Below are 18,591 nucleotides of genomic sequence, written 5' to 3'. Positions count from 1 at the left end.
CTCCCAACGGTTCTGTGGCCCTGCCAGACCCACTTGGGTTTGGGTCCCTCGCGGCCCGCCCCAGCGCCTGTGGAGCTGGCCAGGGTCTCGAGTCCACCCACATGTGGAGGGAAAGGCAGTCTACAGAGGAGGAGGATCTGGTCCTCGAGTTAGTTACTCCCTGGCCTCCGGTGATGGGCTCAGAGCCCAGTGCCTGGAAGGAGGCTGAGCTTATGCGAGTGAATACAGGGCCTGGGAAGGCCCAGAGCTCTAGTGTTCTGGAAAGCTCTTAGCACTGGGGGCCTGGTTTGAATTGGACCCAGGACCTGCCCTTCCAATGACTACTCACTGACTAGTGGGGAGATAAGACAGTGAGATATGTCAGAAGAGAGGAGCTCAAATAGAGAGCTGTGGGAGTACAGAGAAGAGACTGGATGGTTCTCTGAATAGCACAGGTATCAGAGCTTCACATTTTACAGAGCAGTGTCTTGTGTTTGAGGCAGGTAGGATGACTATGGCATTTTCTGATGGGGAGACTGAGGCTAGAAAGATGATTTCCTTAGGAACAAAACTAACTCTGGAAGTCAGGTCTGTAGCTTCAGAGCAGGGTTTGCAGTGGGTGGGGGTGATGGTGATGCCAGTATGTGTGTGGAGAGAGAGAGAGAGAGAGAGCTCTAGCTTTTGTCTGGGTTCTGAAGAACCGGCAGGAACTGGAGTTGCAGTCCTAGAGGAAGAAGACATTCCATCCACCTTGAGATCTCTGTCCCATCCCCCTCCCTGGCCTTCTGAGGAGATGCCAGGTCCATAAAGTGGGAAAAGTGCCTCCCCTTTCTGGGCCAGATCAGTCCCTCCAACCCCTCTCAGAGGGCATGATTCTGAGATTTGGCCATTGGCTGCGTCTGTCCCCTGAATACAGAGGAGCCTCTCTTGCTGTGCCTGGAACTGGCATCCCCTTTGTGGAGCTAGGGTAAGCCCCGCCTCTGCATGAGACTTGAAGTTTGTGGTAATGGACTTTGTTTCAGGGAAGGGGAAGGAGAAAGCCAAGTCCAGAAGTGTCTGGGTTGGAACCAGAGGCCCCACTGCTGGGATGCTGGCTGCAGTGGGACTCCCCAAGCCCAACCCCCTCTCCCCCCTGCATCCCCTCTCAACTTCATAGCTTGCTCTTCCACCCTCCAGGAGCTGACATGGACCCAAATCCTCGGGCAGCCCTGGAGCGCCAGCAGCTCCGCCTGCGGGAGCGGCAGAAATTCTTTGAGGACATTTTACAGCCAGAGACAGAGTTTGTCTTCCCCTTGTCCCACCTGCATCTCGAGTCGCAGAGACGTAAGTTCTAAGACCTGGGGAGAGGGACTAGGATAGGGAGGACGTCTTGTAGGGCCCCCTCCTCTCTTATTTTCCCGGCCCTCTGAACTTCTGTCTCTGGACCTGACACGTCGCTGACCATCCTACCGCCTGGGTCCTCCTGACTTGCCCCCTTCTTGATCTGCAGCCCCCATAGGTAGTATCTCATCCATGGAAGTGAATGTGGACGCACTGGAGCAAGTGGAACTTATTGACCTTGGGGATCAGGACGGAGCAGACGTGTTCTTGCCTTGCGAAGATCCTCCACCAACCCCCCAGAAGGCTGGTACGCGCCCCGCTGCTGGGACTTGGGCACCAGTTAGCCAGGGCCGGATGTCGGGGCTCTGAAGTGAGGCTGCAAGGCTGGGCTGGGGAAGTATAGCTGTGGGGGCTGGAAGGGGGCGTTGCCACCAATGAAACAGCTGTTTGTTCTGATTTTAAGGAAGTTGACCCTGAGGGGAACTGGGTTACAGATCCCCAATCCAAGGTTCTAGGAATGCCCAACCCCCTGAGCCTTTGCTAATTTTACATTTGTGAAATTAATGTAATTAAAATAACATGAAAATGTAATATTTACATTAGGTAAGGTAAGCAGTATTAGTCATCTTAATAATATTTATTGAGCACTTTGTTAGGTTTCTAATACTGTGCTAAAATACTTTACATACATTACCTCAAGTCTTACAATGTCCTATTAGGGCAGGTGGTATTATCTCCATTTACAAAGAAGGAAGTTAGAGAAGTTGTCACATAGCCAGAAAGGGGCAAAGCTGGGTTCAAATCCTGACTGTTACTCCAAAGCCTGTATGTTTAACTTACAAAAGATACTCACTTATTTAAAACTGCTGCTATTGATAGCCTACTATGTGCCAGACATTTTATAAGCATTCTTAGATTTTTATCCTCAAAACCCTTCTGGAATGTAGGTAGCCCATCTTTTTACAGAGGAGGAGAAGAGTTCTTGAGAGGGAAAGTGACTTACCCAAAGCTACTCAGTAGCAAGTAAGTGACAGGTAGAACTCGCGCTCTTGCATTGACTGACCTCACTCTGGAGCCCACACATGATCCCAGAAGTAGAAGGAACTAGGAGTCAGAAGACCTGGCTCTTCGCTGGACTGGCTGAGTGACTCTGGACAAGTCCCTGACCCTGTCTGGGCTTTGGTTTCTCCCGGCCAGATCATATCTGAGAGTCCTCTGAAGCCCTGTTTGTGACCCTGACCAGCTCTTCTCTCTGGGCAGGACTGGACGACCATCCAGAGGGGCGGAGCCTGCCAGTGCACATACCAGACAGGACCACATCCCGCATTTCCTCCTTGTCTTCTGACTCTTCCACCAACCTGCACAGCCCAAATCCCAGTGACGGCGGAGCAGACACGCCCTTGGCACAGTCTGATGAGGAGGAGGGTGGGAGTGATGGTGGGGCAGAGCCTGGAGCCTGCAGCTAGCAGTGGGCCCCCACCTATGGACTGACAGAGCTGGCTATTCTCCATTTGAGACCCTAGGCCCAGCCAGGGCCCTTCAGAGAAGACCAGACTCTCCTTGTAGTAGGCACCACCGGGAGGAAAGGATGGCGGGGTGGTGTGCCTCCCTGGGGATTAACCCTCTCCAGCTTTCCTGCTAACCTTGGCCCGCTGCAACCCTGCCACCAGTTTTTGGCTTACTCCTGAGGTAGAGCTTGCAAGCAAGGAGATGGAGATGAGGTAGGACGTGATGCCACTGCTTTTCTTAGCACTCCTTCCTCCCCCAAGCTACCCTGCAGCCTTCTAACAGCGTCTCTCCTACACCAGTGTCTCTAAATGGATGTGAACTCCTTAGCACTCAAGTGAGGTGGTACTCCGCCATCCTGTCCTTACATCCTTTTTTGGAACAGGGCACGGTGTAAATAATAAACAAATAATATACCAGCCATTCCACTTCATTTTTTCACATTGCAAAGATATCAAACCCACTCTATTTCCTCAGTTCTCTAATTAGCTCTCTAATCAACACCATATTCCCCTCACTCATCTATACCTTTTACTGAAGAAATGCTCACTGAACACCTGTGCTGGGACTTTGGCATATAGTTGGAATAAGAAGGTGGAGGAGGAGAGCGAGTGAATACCACACTTCACAGTGTAACACGTAGCATGACAAGGTACTGCTCTGGTGTCAGAAAGTAGGGGCATCTTAGCCTGTACGGTTGCTGAAGAGCTGATTTTTAAATTGAGATCCAGAGCGTGAGTAGGAGTGAGTAGGAGTTAGCTAAGTGGGGGTTGTAACCCAGGCAGAAAGAGCAGCTTGGGAAGACTTTCAACGGAGAAAAATAGCCTGGAGGAACTTAAAAACACTCAGCGTGGCTGAACTGTTGAATTTGAGAAGAAGATGAAGGGAGAGGTAAGACTGACAGAGGTCAAGTCATGAAATACTTAGAAGCCTGTATCAACTTTCGGTTTGGCTGTTCGCAAACTCTCAGTGCCTTAGGATATACACTTATGTCTTCATATAAAAGAAGTCCAAAGTACAGGGCTCCAGAGCCGCTCCATAGTTAGTGGGAATCAGGGTCCTAGTGGGCTCGTTTTGCTCAGCCATCCCAGGCACATGTCTCGAGTTCTTATTGCTAGTTCATGTCTAAGATAGCTGATGAAGCCCCTGCCATCATGTCCTTGAAACTGGCAGAAAGCAGAAGAAATTGGGGATGGGCAAAGCACACCCAGCTGTCTATTCCCACGTCAAGAAACATTCTTGGAAGTTCCAACCAGTACCATCCACTTTCATCTCATTGGCCAAGCACAAGAAATGTTTCCTTTATGGACGTTTCGCAGACATGAGGACACAGCGTTATCTGGGAGAAAGGAAATTCTGGCCTTTGGAAAGAACCCTCAAGTCACTGAATTACCAACGCATCTGATTTCTGTACGACCTTGCAAACCTCTCCAACACGCTGGTTACTGGGGAGGCTGGGAGGGTCCTTTCGTAGGGCACGCTGCTGTAATCAGGGTTATGTTACTAAGGAACAAGAGGACGATAGTCTTTGGATAGGTAACTAGCAGATTACACGTTAGAGGCCACGTTCATGAATTTGAACTTTAATGGGAGTATTGAAAGATCACAAATGGGTGAATTTGCCTGTTGAAAAGATAATTCTGGCTGCAGTGTAGAGAATATACTGGAGGAAGGACAGGGTCAGGACAGACATAGGACACCATAATCCATGAAGAGGTAACAGTGGCCCAGAAGATTGTGGTGATCAGTTTAACTGGGTTGAGGCACGGTATAAGTAATGACATTCATTCAGTAAACATTAGATGTCAGTGTTGAACATGAGACACTGAGCACGGCCTTGGGAATGTAGCAGTGGCAACAAGGCCTGCTTTACGGAGTTGAGACTCCAGTGGGGGCCACATGTAAAACGGCAACTATGACTAGTGCTAGGAAACAGCGCTATTCAGAGACGTGACGGAGTGTTTCCCTTGAGGAAATGGCATTTGCTGAGAGCTGAAGGATGAGTAGGAGTAACCTAGGGGAAGAATGGCTGGAAGGCCTCCTTGTGGAGTGTGATTGGAGGGGACTGCAGTGGGTGTCGGGAAACCAGGAGATTGCAGCCATCTAGATAAGAGGGAATGGACTAGGGTGGAGGCAGTGGGGCTGTAGAAAACTGGAAGGAATGAAGAGAGATTTAGGAGGCAAAGTCCAAAAGGTTTGATAGGTGGGTGTGAGAAAGGAAGGGGTGAGGAGCACCACCGCTTCTGCCTTTTGCAGTAGGATGATTCGGAGGGTGCTTTACCCAGATGGGGAGTTTAGGAGAGAATCAGGTTTGGGACGGTCATAAATTGGTTTTGGATGTGATGAGTTTGAGATCTCCAAGAGGACATGTTGAGTAGGTACTTGGACTCACGAGTGTGGGATTTAGGTGAGAGGATTGGGCTGGAAAATAAATGTGTGAGTTTTCAATGTATAAGTGGTCAATGAAGCCATGGGTGTGAATGAGCTTGCCCAGGGAGAGAGGAGAAAGAGGAGGGGTTCTAGGACCCAGCCTTGAGGAACATGAAGTATTGAAGTCATTTTCTCCCATTAGAAAAAAATGAATCATTCCACCTCCCTTCCTACATCAGACGCCACGGATGGAATCAGAGCCCTTCATCCTAAATTCCAAAGCTCTTTGTGCCATCCAGCTGAGTGACAGGGCTGCAGTCTTCCGATAGTCCCATCCTGCTTTCACTCCCGCAGGAAGCCATTGTAAGTGACAGTTCCTAAGCGCTAGGGAGAGACTCATGGGAGTTTTGTGCTCCTTTGTCTAAAAGCCTCTGTTCAAGTTGAGCTCATCCTCTAAGCTGGGCCAGGGCCCAGTGTCATGTTCAATTGTGCAGTTTTTCTGGATTGCTTATGACTTTGATGCACACACGGTCTCTGTCCTCTTGTGCCTTTTCCCTTTAGTAGCAAGGCTCAACCTCCTGACTGTGGCTGAGCCTTCTGGGCTGCAGCCCATGAACTCTGCAGCTCTGCTTTGCGGGGGTTCTCAACTCCGAGGTTACTTCACTTTCCTTGAAGGTGAGTGATGGGAAACTAGACTAGCTTGATTCCTGTCAGCATGTCAATAAACCTCTTAGTACCACAGGCATGCGACGCTAGGATCTGTGGGGTTTGGGGCAGGGAGCCGCCTGGGGAGAGGAATCCACAGCCTCTGGAGAGGTAGAATTGTTTGTGAGCCTATGGGGAGCCTTCAGTTCAGCTATTATGAGTCCCAGCCCTGCCTGGAAAAGTCTAGGGTCAGCTGAGACCCCAGGACCACTTCCTGGTTGGACAATGACCTCTTCTTCTGCCAAACCACAGGGGCTTGGCTGGCCTTCAGAGCCAGCAGCTCCAGCTGTCTGTTTTTTGAGGCAACACAGTGCCCTTGGAGATGGGAGGAGGATTTGGTGCCAACTCCAAGGAAAGCAGCCCAGCTTTCAGTCTCCAGGCCACCATGTGGCTTCTTCTGTCTGTTGTATAGACTTGTCATAGACTCTGGAGAGGAGGGAAGAAGACGAACTCATTCTGCAGAATCCTGTACTGTGGAGGACACAGGAGGGACCACAACCCAGGGGAAGATTCTCTAGGAGGCTCACGCTGTAGGGGTCCCTCGGAGTGCACAGAACTCGGTACTGTGAATAGCATGGCAGTGTGGCGACAACGTGGAACTGCTATAATGTCTGTTTGTTCGTTCAAACATTACCGAGCACCTACTATATGCTGGCCTCCTTGCTTGGGCAACAGAAATACTAAGGTGACCAAGAACTCTTCCAGGAACAGATGTGGCCAAGGATAATGGAAGTATAATGTGGGCCATAGCAGAAATGCACCGAGGACGGTAGCACGCCAGAGGGGGAAGCTAAGTCTTCTCTGCAGGTGGCTGGGCCTTGAATGATGAGGACAGGCAATTTCAAAAGGAAAGAACATGCAGAAATACAAAATAATCATAATGGTGCAGCTACTTTCCCCTCCTTCTTTCACCCCCCCTGGTTCACTCCACTCCGGTTCAAGCCATTCTCAGTCTAGTTGTGTAGGACACAGCTCCCTGGCCCATGCTGGTGTTATGAGCCTTGCACTCCCCCCAGCTGAGGCAGTTGGTCACTAGTCTGCTCACAGCAGCCCACAGCAGCCCACAGCAGCCCAGCTGTTGTTCACAATCTTAGCTGTAGAGGGTGCAGCTCACTGGCCCATGCGGGAATTGAACCTGCGACCTTGGCCTTAGGAGCCAGGTGCTCCAACCATCTGAGCCAATGAGCCAGCCCCACATTTTTTTTTTTTTGACATGGCTCGTGTGGCCTCTAGTCTTGGCTCCATCACTCACTGTGATCTTAGGCAATTATCTGAGTTTTCTGTACCTCGGTTTTCTCATCTGTAAAGTGGAAATAATAGTACCTACCTTAAAGAGTTGAGTAAACGTTAGTAAATATTATTAAGCACTTATTACATTCCAGATCCTACATGTACAAAACTTTTAATCCTTTCAACAACCCTGAAAGTAGGTTTATCCATTTTATAGAAGAGGAAAAGTGACACTTAGGTTGCTCACGCTCATATGGATTAAAGGCTGATGTGGGGATTTGAACCCATATCTATCTGACATCTAAACTCACGGCTGTCCTTCTACTCCCTGTCTAGTGGGACAGGAATACTGGATATAAGTAGAATGAAGTCATAGTGAAATAAAAACACCTTTTTGACACTTCATCCCTGGCTGGGGTATATCTTGGCAGACCTTCCTGACACTAAATTTGGCTCTTCATAGAAGTATGGTTGTGAGTTTTACCAAGACACAGTGTGCAAAATTCTTCATAAATGTGTTCCCCATAGGGTAGCTGGGAAAACTAAAGCAGGAATTTAACATTGGAACTCCTACAACTCAATAATAAAAAGGCCAAGCAGCCAGTGAAAAAGAGGGCAGTGTGCAAAAAGTTTTTAACAGACGCTTCACAAAAGAAAATACATAAATGGCGGATAAACACATGAGAAGATGCTCAACATCATTAAGTACCAGGGAAACGCAAAGTAAAACCATAATGAGATACCATTACATACATACCCACATGGCTAAAACGAAAAACTCCAAAAAATTCAAAACCAATGTTGACCAGGAACTCTCATACATTGTTGGTACAAGTATAAAATGACACATTTTGGAGAAAGGTCTGGCAGTTTCTTATAAAATTAAACATACACCTACTCTTTGACTACTAAATATTTATCCAAGGTAAATGAGAAACATTTGTCTGCAAGTTAAATTGTACAGAGGTCTAGTTCATAATCACCAAAAACTTCAAAGAGCTTAGGTGTCCGTCAACAGAAGAATGGATAAACTATGGTATATTCATACAATGCAATACTACACAGCAGTAACAAGAAACAAAATGCTGATAAATGCAAGAACATGATTTTCAAGAACATTCTTCCCATGAAAGAAACCTTACACAAAATTTTACATACTATACGATCATTTCATTTATATGAAGCTCTACAATAGATTAAACTATTTCGTGGAGAAAAATCCAAACAGTGGTTGCCTTTGGGGGGGCGGGCAGGTATTGACTGGCAGGGGGCATTAGCTACTTTCTAGGGTTTTAGGAAGTTAGGAATTTGGTTTACGCAGGTATATGCATTTGTCAGACTCAGTGAATGTGCACTTCAGAGTTGTGCATTTCATTGTATGTAAATTTTACACCAAAAGAAAAGTGTAAACAAAAGTTGAAATCTAGTTAATAATAATGCATGGGGAAATATGTGGCGGGAAGTGTACTTATGTCTGCAATTTACTTTGAAATGCATTAAAACATAGATGAATGGAGGGATTTATACACCGATATGTGATAAAGCAAGTACAGTAAAATGTTAATGGCGGAATCTTGGTGATGGGGAAACAGCTGTTCATTGTAACAGGTGTTCATTCTTTCACCTTTGATGTTTGTTTGAAATTTTTCATAAGAAAAGGACCAGTCATTTGGGGGTGTGCAGGAAAGCTCTTCCACCAGAAGCTGGCTCGGCTTAGGACCGAGTACATGGAGACATTAGAAGCTGAGGGAGGCAGGAGCCAATCCCTGTGACCTCGCAAAGTAATTAACCGTTTCTAGTCTGTTTCAACTATCACAGAGGCGCCGCTCGGCATTACTAAGCACTTTCTCGTCGGTGGGAATACCTCAAAGTTGGGTGATCCTCAACCCAGCCTCCAGCTACACCACACGCCCATCGTCCTTCGTACCCTTCCACCGCCCACACAGACCCACTAGTCCTGAAGGGCCTAGCCAGGCCGTTGCTCTGGTAACCGCACCCGTTTCCGGGACGGTACCGGAAGTCTCTTCTCATACGCTCTTCCTATTGGAGGCCGGCCTCGTAGGGGCGGGCACTGCTGGGAGGCGGAAGCAGCCGCAGGCATGGCGGCAGCCGTGCCGCTAGCGGTGCTCGCGCTGCTGCTCCTGGGGCCGGGCGGCAGGAGCTATGCAGAGCCCCTACGCGACAGTCTGAGAGAGGAGCTCGTCATCACCCCGCTGCCTTCTGGAGACGTAGCCGCCACATTCCAGTTCCGTACACGCTGGGATTCGGACCTGCTGCAGGAAGAAGGTGAGAGGACGAGACTGACCGGAGAAAGATATCTGTGGCACCTGCTGGGAGTGGGTGGAGACAACCCTCGGGGGAGGAGCCTGGGTGGTGTTCTGGCCAGTGGGCGTGGAGCCGGACGAAATGGGTCCTTGGGGGAAGGATGGGATAGTTATTGAAGAACCTCATTGTACCGTTGGTGAAACTAGGGTCCGGAGAGGGGCTGCGACTCCTGACTGCCAAGTCCAGTGCTCTTTCCGCAGCTCCAGGCTGCCACTCTAAACCTTTAGTTAGAGCCCTCTCTTGACAACACTGATGATGATTTGTGGCTGTTGGCTGTTATCATGTATACTGGGTGCTAGGCACAGTGTTAAGTTCTGTGAAAGATTACTAGGAAAAAAATTAGAGGTGTAGCGAGGTAAAGGTACATTTTCAAGATCACATCGCTGGTAAATGACAGTCTGGTCTGGAATTCAGATCTCTCTGATGCCAGAGCCTGGGCTCTACTGCTTCTTTGAGGTGGCTGAGAACCCTCCCTCACCAGCTCCCCCTTCTCCAGTGTCTCATTATAGGCTCTTCCCCAAAGCCCTGGGACAGCTGATCTCCAAGTATTCTCTCCGGGAGCTGCACCTGTCACTCACGCAAGGCTTCTGGAGGACTAGATACTGGGGGCCACCCTTCCTGCAGGCCCCATCAGGTGCAGAGCTCTGGGTCTGGTTCCAAGACACCGTCACTGAGTGAGTGCCCATTTTGAGTCCTGTTGCAGGCCATGGAGGGAATGTGGCAGGGGAAGTTGTTGTCATCCTGCCACTGCCTTTGGGGGCACCAGTTCCAGCAGGCAGCAATTTCATGGGGGTAAAACTGCATTGGAAGTAAGAAATAATGTTACCACTGAGTGGCATTCTTTATTTTGCTGAATATGCTTCCTTCCCCTACTACTTCCAGACCTGAGGTAACACATGGATATCTCTACAGAGGCAGGTAACAAATAATGGATGCTTGGATGTGCGGCAGTAGAAAACTGGCAAACTGGATAACCTTGTAAAAGACGTTCATTCAATAGTAACAACAATAATAATCATGATAGTTAAAAAGAATACCATAAAGGCCAAACAAAACGTCGTTGAGCTAGAATGCCCTACAAGATGCCAAGTCTCCATGCTAGAGGAATTGCTTTTGTTCGGGAGGGGGCGGGCCTAGGTACCGCTGTTGTACCACAATTTTCTCTTAATTCCACTGTGAGAAATAAATAGCAGAAGTATGATTAAAAAAATATGTAGGGCATAATAGGGAGTGGTGGGAACGGTGGCAGGCTAGAGAGCTTGAGAGGACAGCTGCCACTCATCTCCTGTGGATTGTCGCCATGTGGGAGTAGAGGCCCACTGTTGTCAGTAATTCAGAAGTCTGGATTTTAATGTGATAATAGTCAAATTAAATATCAGCAAGGAATTTAAAAATATAAGACATGCTACGTGGGTCTGTGTTTTGTGCACCACATAAAACATGGTTCTGGTTTAGGCAGAGCTTTCAGACTTCCAGAGGACAATCTTTACTTAAGGTTTGAGGCTGGGAGCAGTTGAAAGCTCTGAACAGAGGATTATCAAAAACCCCCAGGGCAGCACAAGGTGATATCAAATGAGGAGCAAGCAGTGACCCCCAAACTTGCCAAGCATTTCTCTCTTGCCTGAACGCTGGCTCCCTTGCCTTTTTCCCATCTGCGCTGCCCTCACTCTGTCCCCTAAGCTCATAATTGCCTATTATACGGAGTTGATGTTTAGAATTCTAGTTTTATGCTTTCTGTGATTAATAGAGAAAATCGGTTTTGATGTTTCTCTAAGGGAAAAAATGCCTAATTTCATGTGATTTTTTGTGTGTGTGGCGGGGAGGGGGTCCTAGAATGATTGTTTTCCCTTGTTCAGTGAGCGTTTATAGACGAAGACTTCCCACCCTGAACATAGAACCAGGACTTACTTTCCTGCCCAGGGTGTTCACAGGAAACTTTCCTTTTGCGCAGCGGAGCACACCTCAGCGTGGATCAGTGAGCTGAGGTCAGCCCCTGACATGTGGGGCACATTGCATGGTGCTGTGACACATACAGAGGTGACCCAGCCTTGCTTCCTGACCTCAGGTTGCTCACATCCTGTTTGAGGAGAAATGATGCTTAGGACAAGATGCTGCCACCACTAGCCATTTCCCAGGAGGGACCTAGTGAGGGGCTTGGATGGTCAGAACGGAAACAGGACAGGTGGAGGCTGTGGTTGAGAAGGGCCGGGAAGACATCCTGGAGGAGGGAGCCTCCTTGAAGGTGGGCAGAGAAGAGTGAGTAGGGCATTCCCAGCAGGAGCAGGAATCACCTGAGCGGAGACCTGTGGGGCTGAGGAGGAAGAGACTGAGCAGGAGCAGGGATGGCGTTCCAGCTCCATCAACTGGCCAGTCTAACGGTGTGGCCGCCAACTGCAGGCTTTGAGAAGGGAGTAGAGGCAGCCCCAGCACAGTGACGGGTTTGTGTCTCCATCCAGTGTGGATAAGTCTTGGAAGGAGCTCAGTAACATCCTCTCAGGGATCTTCTGCGCCTCTCTCAACTTCATCGACTCCAGCAACACAGTCACTCCCACTGCCTCCTTCAAACCCCTGGGGCTGGCCAATGGTGAGAAGCCCCTGGAGCCCCTTCCCTCTTCCTCTTACGTCTTGCCTAAACCTTTGCCTCCTGGCTGCTCAGCTTCCTCCTTCCTCAGCTGGGCCACTCATGAGTCCCCTGGGTGTGCAGGCCCCAGGGGAAGGCTTCCTGAGACTGTGCTGTCTCTGCATTGCCTTCTTTCTTCCGAGGGGTGGAGAGGGTGCCGCCCCCAGCTGGGACTGTTAGGGCGCTCGTGCCAGAGAGATGTATGGCCAGCAGGAGGGGTCACTGCCATCTGGCTCCCTCAGGCACTGATCACTATTTCCTGCGCTATGCTGTGCTGCCGCGGGAGGTCGTCTGCACTGAGAACCTCACCCCATGGAAGAAGCTGTTGCCCTGCAGTTCCAAGGTGAGGCCAGAGTGGTCTGAATGTGCGTGGGTGCCCCAGAGAGTGGCTGGAGTTGGCAGGTGCCCTCTCACTGCCTGACAGCCAGGGTGCATTCACAGATAACCTCTGCCCCGCAGTGCAGGGCATTGACCTTCCGTGTCTTCCTACCTCCTCCAGGCAGGCCTCTCGGTGTTGCTGAAGGCTGAACGCCTGTTCCACACGAGCTACCACTCCCAGGCAGTGCATATCCGCCCTGTATGCAGGGTAAGTCGCGGGGAATAGGGGTGGTTACCTCCAGAGGCTCAGAGAGAAAGTGCAGGTAAAGCTCGTGGCCCAGTGTCTGTCAAGGGCTGAGCCAGTATTCAGTGGTGGGTATAGTGATGATTTCTTGGGGCTCTGGCCGTGCACCAGGGACACTGAGTGGTTGCCTGGCAAGTGTTCGATAAATCTTTGTCATGGAGTGCAGTGGTTCAGAATGGCTCTGTGGATGCAGTTGCTGCCTTTGTCACTCACCAGCTGGCATGACCTTGAGCAAATCATTTCATTTCCCTGAGGCTGGTTTCTCACCTGTCAAATGAGAATAATAGTAGTTGCAGTTCCTGCAGTTGTTGGCGATGGTTCACCTGACTGATGCACATAAAACTGCTGGCACAGGATCAAGTGCTCAGTAGTGAGTGGTAGCAAATCAGTGGATGGGAAGATACATAGTAGACGAGACTGAGTCCGGGTAGGAGTCCCTGAGGCTGTGTGGTGGGGGAGCTGATATGTCCTCATTGCTGCTGTCTGGCCCCTGTGGTAGAATGCGCGCTGTACCAGCGTCTCCTGGGAGCTGAGGCAGACCCTGTCCGTTGTGTTTGATGCCTTCGTCACAGGGCAGGGGAAGAAAGGTAAGCTACCACGGCGCCTCATCTCTACCACCCACTGCCAGCCCTGCCCTGTTTCTGTGGATGAGGCCTGGTCCCAGCCCCTGCCCAACCCTGCTCTCTGCTCCTCAGACTGGTCCCTCTTCCGGATGTTCTCGCGAACTCTCACGGAGCCCTGCCCCCTGGCTTCAGAGAGCCGAGTCTATGTGGACATCACCAGCTCCAGCCAGGTACCAAGGTCTCCACTCACGCACATTGCCCCCCTGCCCCCAGGCCAGCCTGCCTCTCTGCTTGCTCCTCAGCCCTGCCCCTGTGTCTCCAGGACAATGAGACATTGGAAGTGAACCCGCCCCCGCTCACCACATACCAGGACGTCATCCTGGGCACCCGGAGGACCTATGCCGTCTACGACTTGCTTGATATGGCCGTGATCAGCAGCTCCCGCAACCTCAACATCCAGCTCAAGTGGAAGAGACCCCTGGAGAACGGTGGGTGAGGGTGGGTCACAGCAGTCTATGGAGGTGTCGTCTCTCGGGGAAGAGTCACAACCCTGCCCGTCACTGAGCTAACAGGCTTGTGTCTAACTCCCCGTCTTCAAAGCTCTGTGACCTTGGGCAGCTTCCTAGGCTTTCTGCTTCATCTGGAGAATGGGAACAGTAATACCTAGCAGATTGGATGAGATAATTAATGTAAAACAAGGAGTTTGTCCATGCATTCAATTAATCCACAAATATTTTTGAAGATGGAAGATAGATACCTTGCATTCGAGAAACAATGTGCGCTGTTTGAGACAGGCATCAAACAATGAATGAATTGTGATTGTGTTCAGTATTATCCAGGGAAAGTGCAGAAGATCGTGAAAATACCTGGTTTGGGCCGGAAGGGGCACGGAGCTCGGCACCTATAAGTCCTTAGGAAATAATAGTAATTCTGTCATCACCGCTGTGGGCTGGGGAGGACAGAGCTGGCTCCAGAATGCAGGTTTCCCAGTACTGGTGGCAAAGCTCTTCTCTGTCCCCTCCTTGGCCTGGAGACTGTGAACGTGGCCGGGGCCATGCGGGCAGGGAGACCCTTTCCTTTGGGACCTGTTAGTAACTGCTGACTTTGCTCTGCACAGAGGCCCCGCCAGTGCCCTTCCTGCATGCCCAGCGATACGTGAGCGGCTACGGGCTGCAGAAGGGGGAGCTGAGCACTCTGCTGTACAACACCCACCCGTACCGGGCTTTCCCCGTGCTGCTGCTGGACACCGTGCCCTGGTACCTGCGGCTGTATGTGCACACACTCACCATCACCTCCAAGGGCAAGGAGAACAAACCAAGTGAGAGCCGGCCACCCCTCCTCTACCCTGTGCTCACTCTCCCTCCAGGGCCACCCCAAGCCCTCAGGTCTCAGGGTAATTCCTGAAATCCGTACCTTAGAAAAACTACTCCGGATGAAAGAGTTAGGAATAATTTGAAAACTGGAAAGGGTAGCGTCACCAGTGCCAGATCTGGGAAGTCATTTATAAAGCAAAAATAATTGAAACACATAGTACTGGTGATTTTTCATTTCTTTTCTTTTTTAAAAATTTTTATTAAATTTATTGGGGGTTGGCATTGCTTAGTAAAATTATAAAGCTTTCAAGTGTACAGTTCTATAGTACATCATCTCTATATTGCATCTTGTGTTCACCACCCAGAATCAGTTCTTCTGTCACTGTATATTTGACCCCCTTTACCCTCTTCCACCGTAGGAGGGCAGTAGTTTTCCTACCTTTTCCTCTTACTCCTTCCTTCCTGGTGTCCTTGGGCACAGTCTTTTGTGATGAGTCATAGGCTCTTTTGGGTAAAGAAAGAATTGGCAAGAACAGCAGAGTATTCAGAGCCCAGACAGCAGATCTGGAGTAGATGGCTTTTGCTTCCTTGGGAGGGGTGAAGAGGTGTAGTTTTTAAAATTTATTTTTATTTTCTATTATTTTTCTAAAGAGGAGTTAATATTTCCTGCTTTCTGTTAGGTGCCAGGCATAGCACTAAAGCACTTGTTTTTCTCTGCAGTGGAGGGAGACTAATTCTACAGAAAAGGCTTCTTAGGAAGAGGTTATAGCACGTCCTACAGCCAGACTTAAAGTCTTCTGTTGTTTCCCATATTTTCAAGTCTGTGGCTGATAGGTTTACTTATTTCCAACACCACTGTACCACCTTCAATATCTCTACTTTGAACATCCTACCTATGTACTTTGTAGGTTTTTTTGTTTTTTTTTACCTTTTGCTCTGGAAAATTTCGAACACACACCCAAATGGAAGAGTATAATCAACTGCCATGTACCCATTCCCAACTTCAGCAGTCTCCAGCTTTCTATCATTTTTTTCATCTCCATTATTATTATTATTATTATTATTATTTTGGTTTGGTTATTTTTCTGCTAGAGTATCTTAAAACAAGACCTAGCATCACATCAATTCACCTTTAAATACTTCAGTAAACATCTCTAACAGATAGAGGACGTTTAAAAATTATGGCCTATCATTATCACTCCTGTTTTCCCCAGTGGTCTTAAAAATAACTTTTTATAATTCTTTTGTTTGAATTGGGATCTAAACAAAGTCCTCCCATTACATTTGCTTGATACGTTCTCAAGTTTCTCTTTCTAAGTAATAGGCTTTATAGAAAAATTGAGCAGAAAGTACAGTAGTTCTCATATGTTCCCTCGCCCCACTACAGCTTCCCCTGTTATTAACATCTTGCATTAGTGCGGTACTTTTAAGTCTCTTGTAACCTATAACAGTTCCCTTTTTTTTTTTTTTTGTCTATTTGTTGGAGAAACTGGGTCCTTTGCTGTGTAGAATGTTCTGCATTCTGGGTGTGTCGGTGTTTAACATGTTCTTCCATCCCCTGTATTTTGTGGTTTGGTGGTTAGTGTTAGAGACTTGATTAGATTCAGGTCCCAGATTTTTGGCAGGAAGACTTTCCAGGTGGTTCTGTGAATTTCCTGTTGCATCACTTCAGACACCAGATGTCTGCTGCCCAGTGTCTGTGATGTGAACATGGACTATCTTGTGTCCCCGAAAGTAAGACTGAGCTGGACCGTCAGCTCTAAGGTGTCTTGTGGAGCAAAAATTAATATAAGACCCGGACTTATATTCCTGTAATATAAGACCGGCTATAATATAATATAATATAATATAATATAATATAATATAATATAATATAATTAATATAATTAATATAATATGCCGTATCTTATATAATACCGTGTCCTATAATATACTATAAAACCAGGTCTTATATAAGACCAGGTCTTATTTTAATTTTTGTTCCAGAAGACGCATTAGAGCTGATGGTCCAGCTAAGTCTTATTTTCGGGGAAACAGTAGTTGGCCGCCATGCCCTCGATAGCCTCTCTTGAACGCTCCTGGGACAGCCGCCCTGGACACCTCTTTCCCCTTTTCTGAGACCTTGCTCCCTTCCCTGAGCTTGCCTGACTTCTGTGATCTCTGGGCACCCAGATCCAGGCCCCAAGGCCTCAATAGGTGGAGCAGGAGATGCAGCTAGTCTGACCTCAGGAAAGAGGTATGGGTGACCCTTGCCCCTTGCCCGTCTCCAGGTTACATCCACTACCAGCCTGCCCAGGACCGGCTGCAGCCCCACCTCCTGGAGATGCTGATTCAGCTGCCAGCCAACTCTGTCAGCAAGGTCTCCATCCAGTTTGAGCGGGCGCTGCTCAAGTGGACAGAGTACACCCCGGACCCCAACCACGGCTTCTATGTCAGGTGGGCCCCACCCCCATGCTGCTCCCACCCTCCTGACCCACCTTGTCTGCCGCTAACCCTGGGTGGGGAACCAGTGAGGAACACGGCTCACGGAATACCTGCCTGCTTCTCTACAGCCCGTCTGTCCTCAGCGCCCTCGTGCCCAGCATGGTGGCAGCCAAACCCGTGGACTGGGAAGAGAGCCCCCTCTTCAGCAGCCTGTAAGTGTGACCGCGGCTGCCTTCTTCAGGGTAGGCATGGACACAGGTGGTCCGGTTCCTGCAGCAGGGCTGGGGCTAGGTATTGCCTTTCCCAAAGCAATGCGGAGATTGAACGCAATCCTAATGCCACGCCTCGTCTATAATATTCATACAGACTTTATGAAATGATTCTAAAGTGCTTCTAGAAGGATAAGTAGGTGAGCAGAGCAGTATTTATAGCCTCCATTTACTCACTAATTCTCTTAACAAATGTTATTTAGTTGATCACTTATTGAATGTATTTCAGAGAACACCAGCTCTACAACAGTATGCAAAACAGACTCGGCCCTGCCCTGCCAATGCTAGTAGTCCAGAGGGGAGATTCTGTTCTAGAGAGCAGTGGGTCCGAGGCGGTGCTGGGAGTAATTTGGTGTGTTATCCAAGACGGCTTCTCTGAGGAGATGGCCTTTAGGCTGAGACCCAGAATGCTAAGGGAGAGGCAGCCAAGGGAAGGCAGGGCCCGATTCATCTCCCTTAGTACCAGGCAGCTCTCCTTCTGTCAGGTTTGTGTATTGAGCTTTCATCTGAGATGTCTTCTGTTGAAAAGGTTTGGAGGCTAAGAAAACTTTGAAAGTCCTTCCCAGCGAGCACTGGCCCCATGCAGCCCAAGAGGGGACGGGGTGAGGCGGGGAGGGCCAGTGGTCCTGCCTCACCCCTCCTTCCTGACCCCCAGGTTCCCAGTCTCCGATAGTTCTAGCTACTTCGTGCGACTCTATACGGAGCCGCTGCTGGTGAGCCTGCCAACGCCGGACTTCAGCATGCCATACAATGTCATCTGCCTCACCTGCACCGTGGTGGCCGTGTGCTATGGCTCCTTCTACAATCTCCTCACCCGCACCTTCCACATCGAGGAGCCCAGCACGGGCGGCCTGGCCAAGAGGCTGGCGAACCTCATCCGGCGCGCCCGTGGCGTCCCCCCACTCTGAGACTCAACCTCTTCATGGGCGAGGTTGCTGTTTCCCTCTGGGGAAGGGTGGTGGGGACCACAAAGGCTGCTTCTGCCACTTGCTGTCCCCAGAGTTGGCTTTTGAACCAAACTGGACGAGGCCAGGGCCCAGAGCTGTGTGTGCAGTACAGTAGCCACGAGCCAGACGTAGCATTCGAATTTAAATTAAATTAAAAATTCCTTTCTTCGGCTACACTAGCCACATTTCAAGTGCTCAGTAACCAAAAGTGGTTGGGGGCTACTGTATTGGACAGTGCAGACAAACGTTTCTATCACTGCAGAAGGTTCTGTTGGATAGCACTGGCCTAGTACCCGGGTGTGCTGAAGAATTTGTTGCTGTGTGGTAGACGGAATTTTCTGGTTGTGGAATAAAACGTGGCTGCTGCCTGCGTTCTTGGCCTCCTGTCTCCTTGAGGC

General features: G+C 49.3%; 3 protein-coding genes across 4 annotated transcripts in view; all 3 read left to right on the top strand.

The window, feature by feature from the left end:
* SYS1 (SYS1 golgi trafficking protein) overlaps positions 1–1,294 on the top strand; it is a 28,796-nt gene extending 27,502 nt beyond the window's left edge. Inside the window, exon 3 of the mRNA XM_019749721.2 lies at positions 1,156–1,294. Coding sequence (XP_019605280.1) covers positions 1,156–1,162 — 7 coding nt within the window. The 3' untranslated portion in view covers positions 1,163–1,294. The remainder of the gene's footprint in view (positions 1–1,155) is intronic.
* Positions 1,164–3,226, top strand: DBNDD2 (dysbindin domain containing 2). Its single transcript, XM_074317890.1, has 3 exons — positions 1,164–1,302; positions 1,469–1,606; positions 2,560–3,226. The coding sequence occupies exons 1-3, from the start codon at positions 1,164–1,166 to the stop codon at positions 2,763–2,765; spliced, it is 483 nt and encodes a 160-aa protein (XP_074173991.1). The 3' UTR covers positions 2,766–3,226.
* A 5,931-nt stretch (positions 3,227–9,157) lies between these two features.
* Positions 9,158–18,567, top strand: PIGT (phosphatidylinositol glycan anchor biosynthesis class T). Of its 2 annotated transcripts, XM_019749728.2 has the most exons (12): positions 9,165–9,396; positions 9,932–10,109; positions 11,892–12,019; positions 12,298–12,398; positions 12,555–12,641; positions 13,177–13,264; positions 13,373–13,470; positions 13,563–13,728; positions 14,358–14,558; positions 16,824–16,989; positions 17,106–17,189; positions 17,902–18,567. In XM_019749728.2, the coding sequence occupies exons 1-12, from the start codon at positions 9,210–9,212 to the stop codon at positions 18,152–18,154; spliced, it is 1,737 nt and encodes a 578-aa protein (XP_019605287.1). In that variant the 5' UTR covers positions 9,165–9,209; the 3' UTR covers positions 18,155–18,567. The 2 variants fall into 2 exon arrangements, with proteins under 2 accessions (XP_074173990.1, XP_019605287.1); XM_074317889.1 differs by lacking the exon at positions 14,358–14,558 and having other exon boundaries at positions 9,158–9,396.
* The last annotated feature ends 24 nt before the right edge of the window (positions 18,568–18,591 follow it).

This window comes from Rhinolophus sinicus, linkage group LG13, assembly GCF_036562045.2.
Source record: "Rhinolophus sinicus isolate RSC01 linkage group LG13, ASM3656204v1, whole genome shotgun sequence".
Taxonomy (NCBI): domain Eukaryota; kingdom Metazoa; phylum Chordata; class Mammalia; order Chiroptera; family Rhinolophidae; genus Rhinolophus; species Rhinolophus sinicus.
This window is presented reverse-complemented; position numbering and strand designations above follow the sequence as displayed.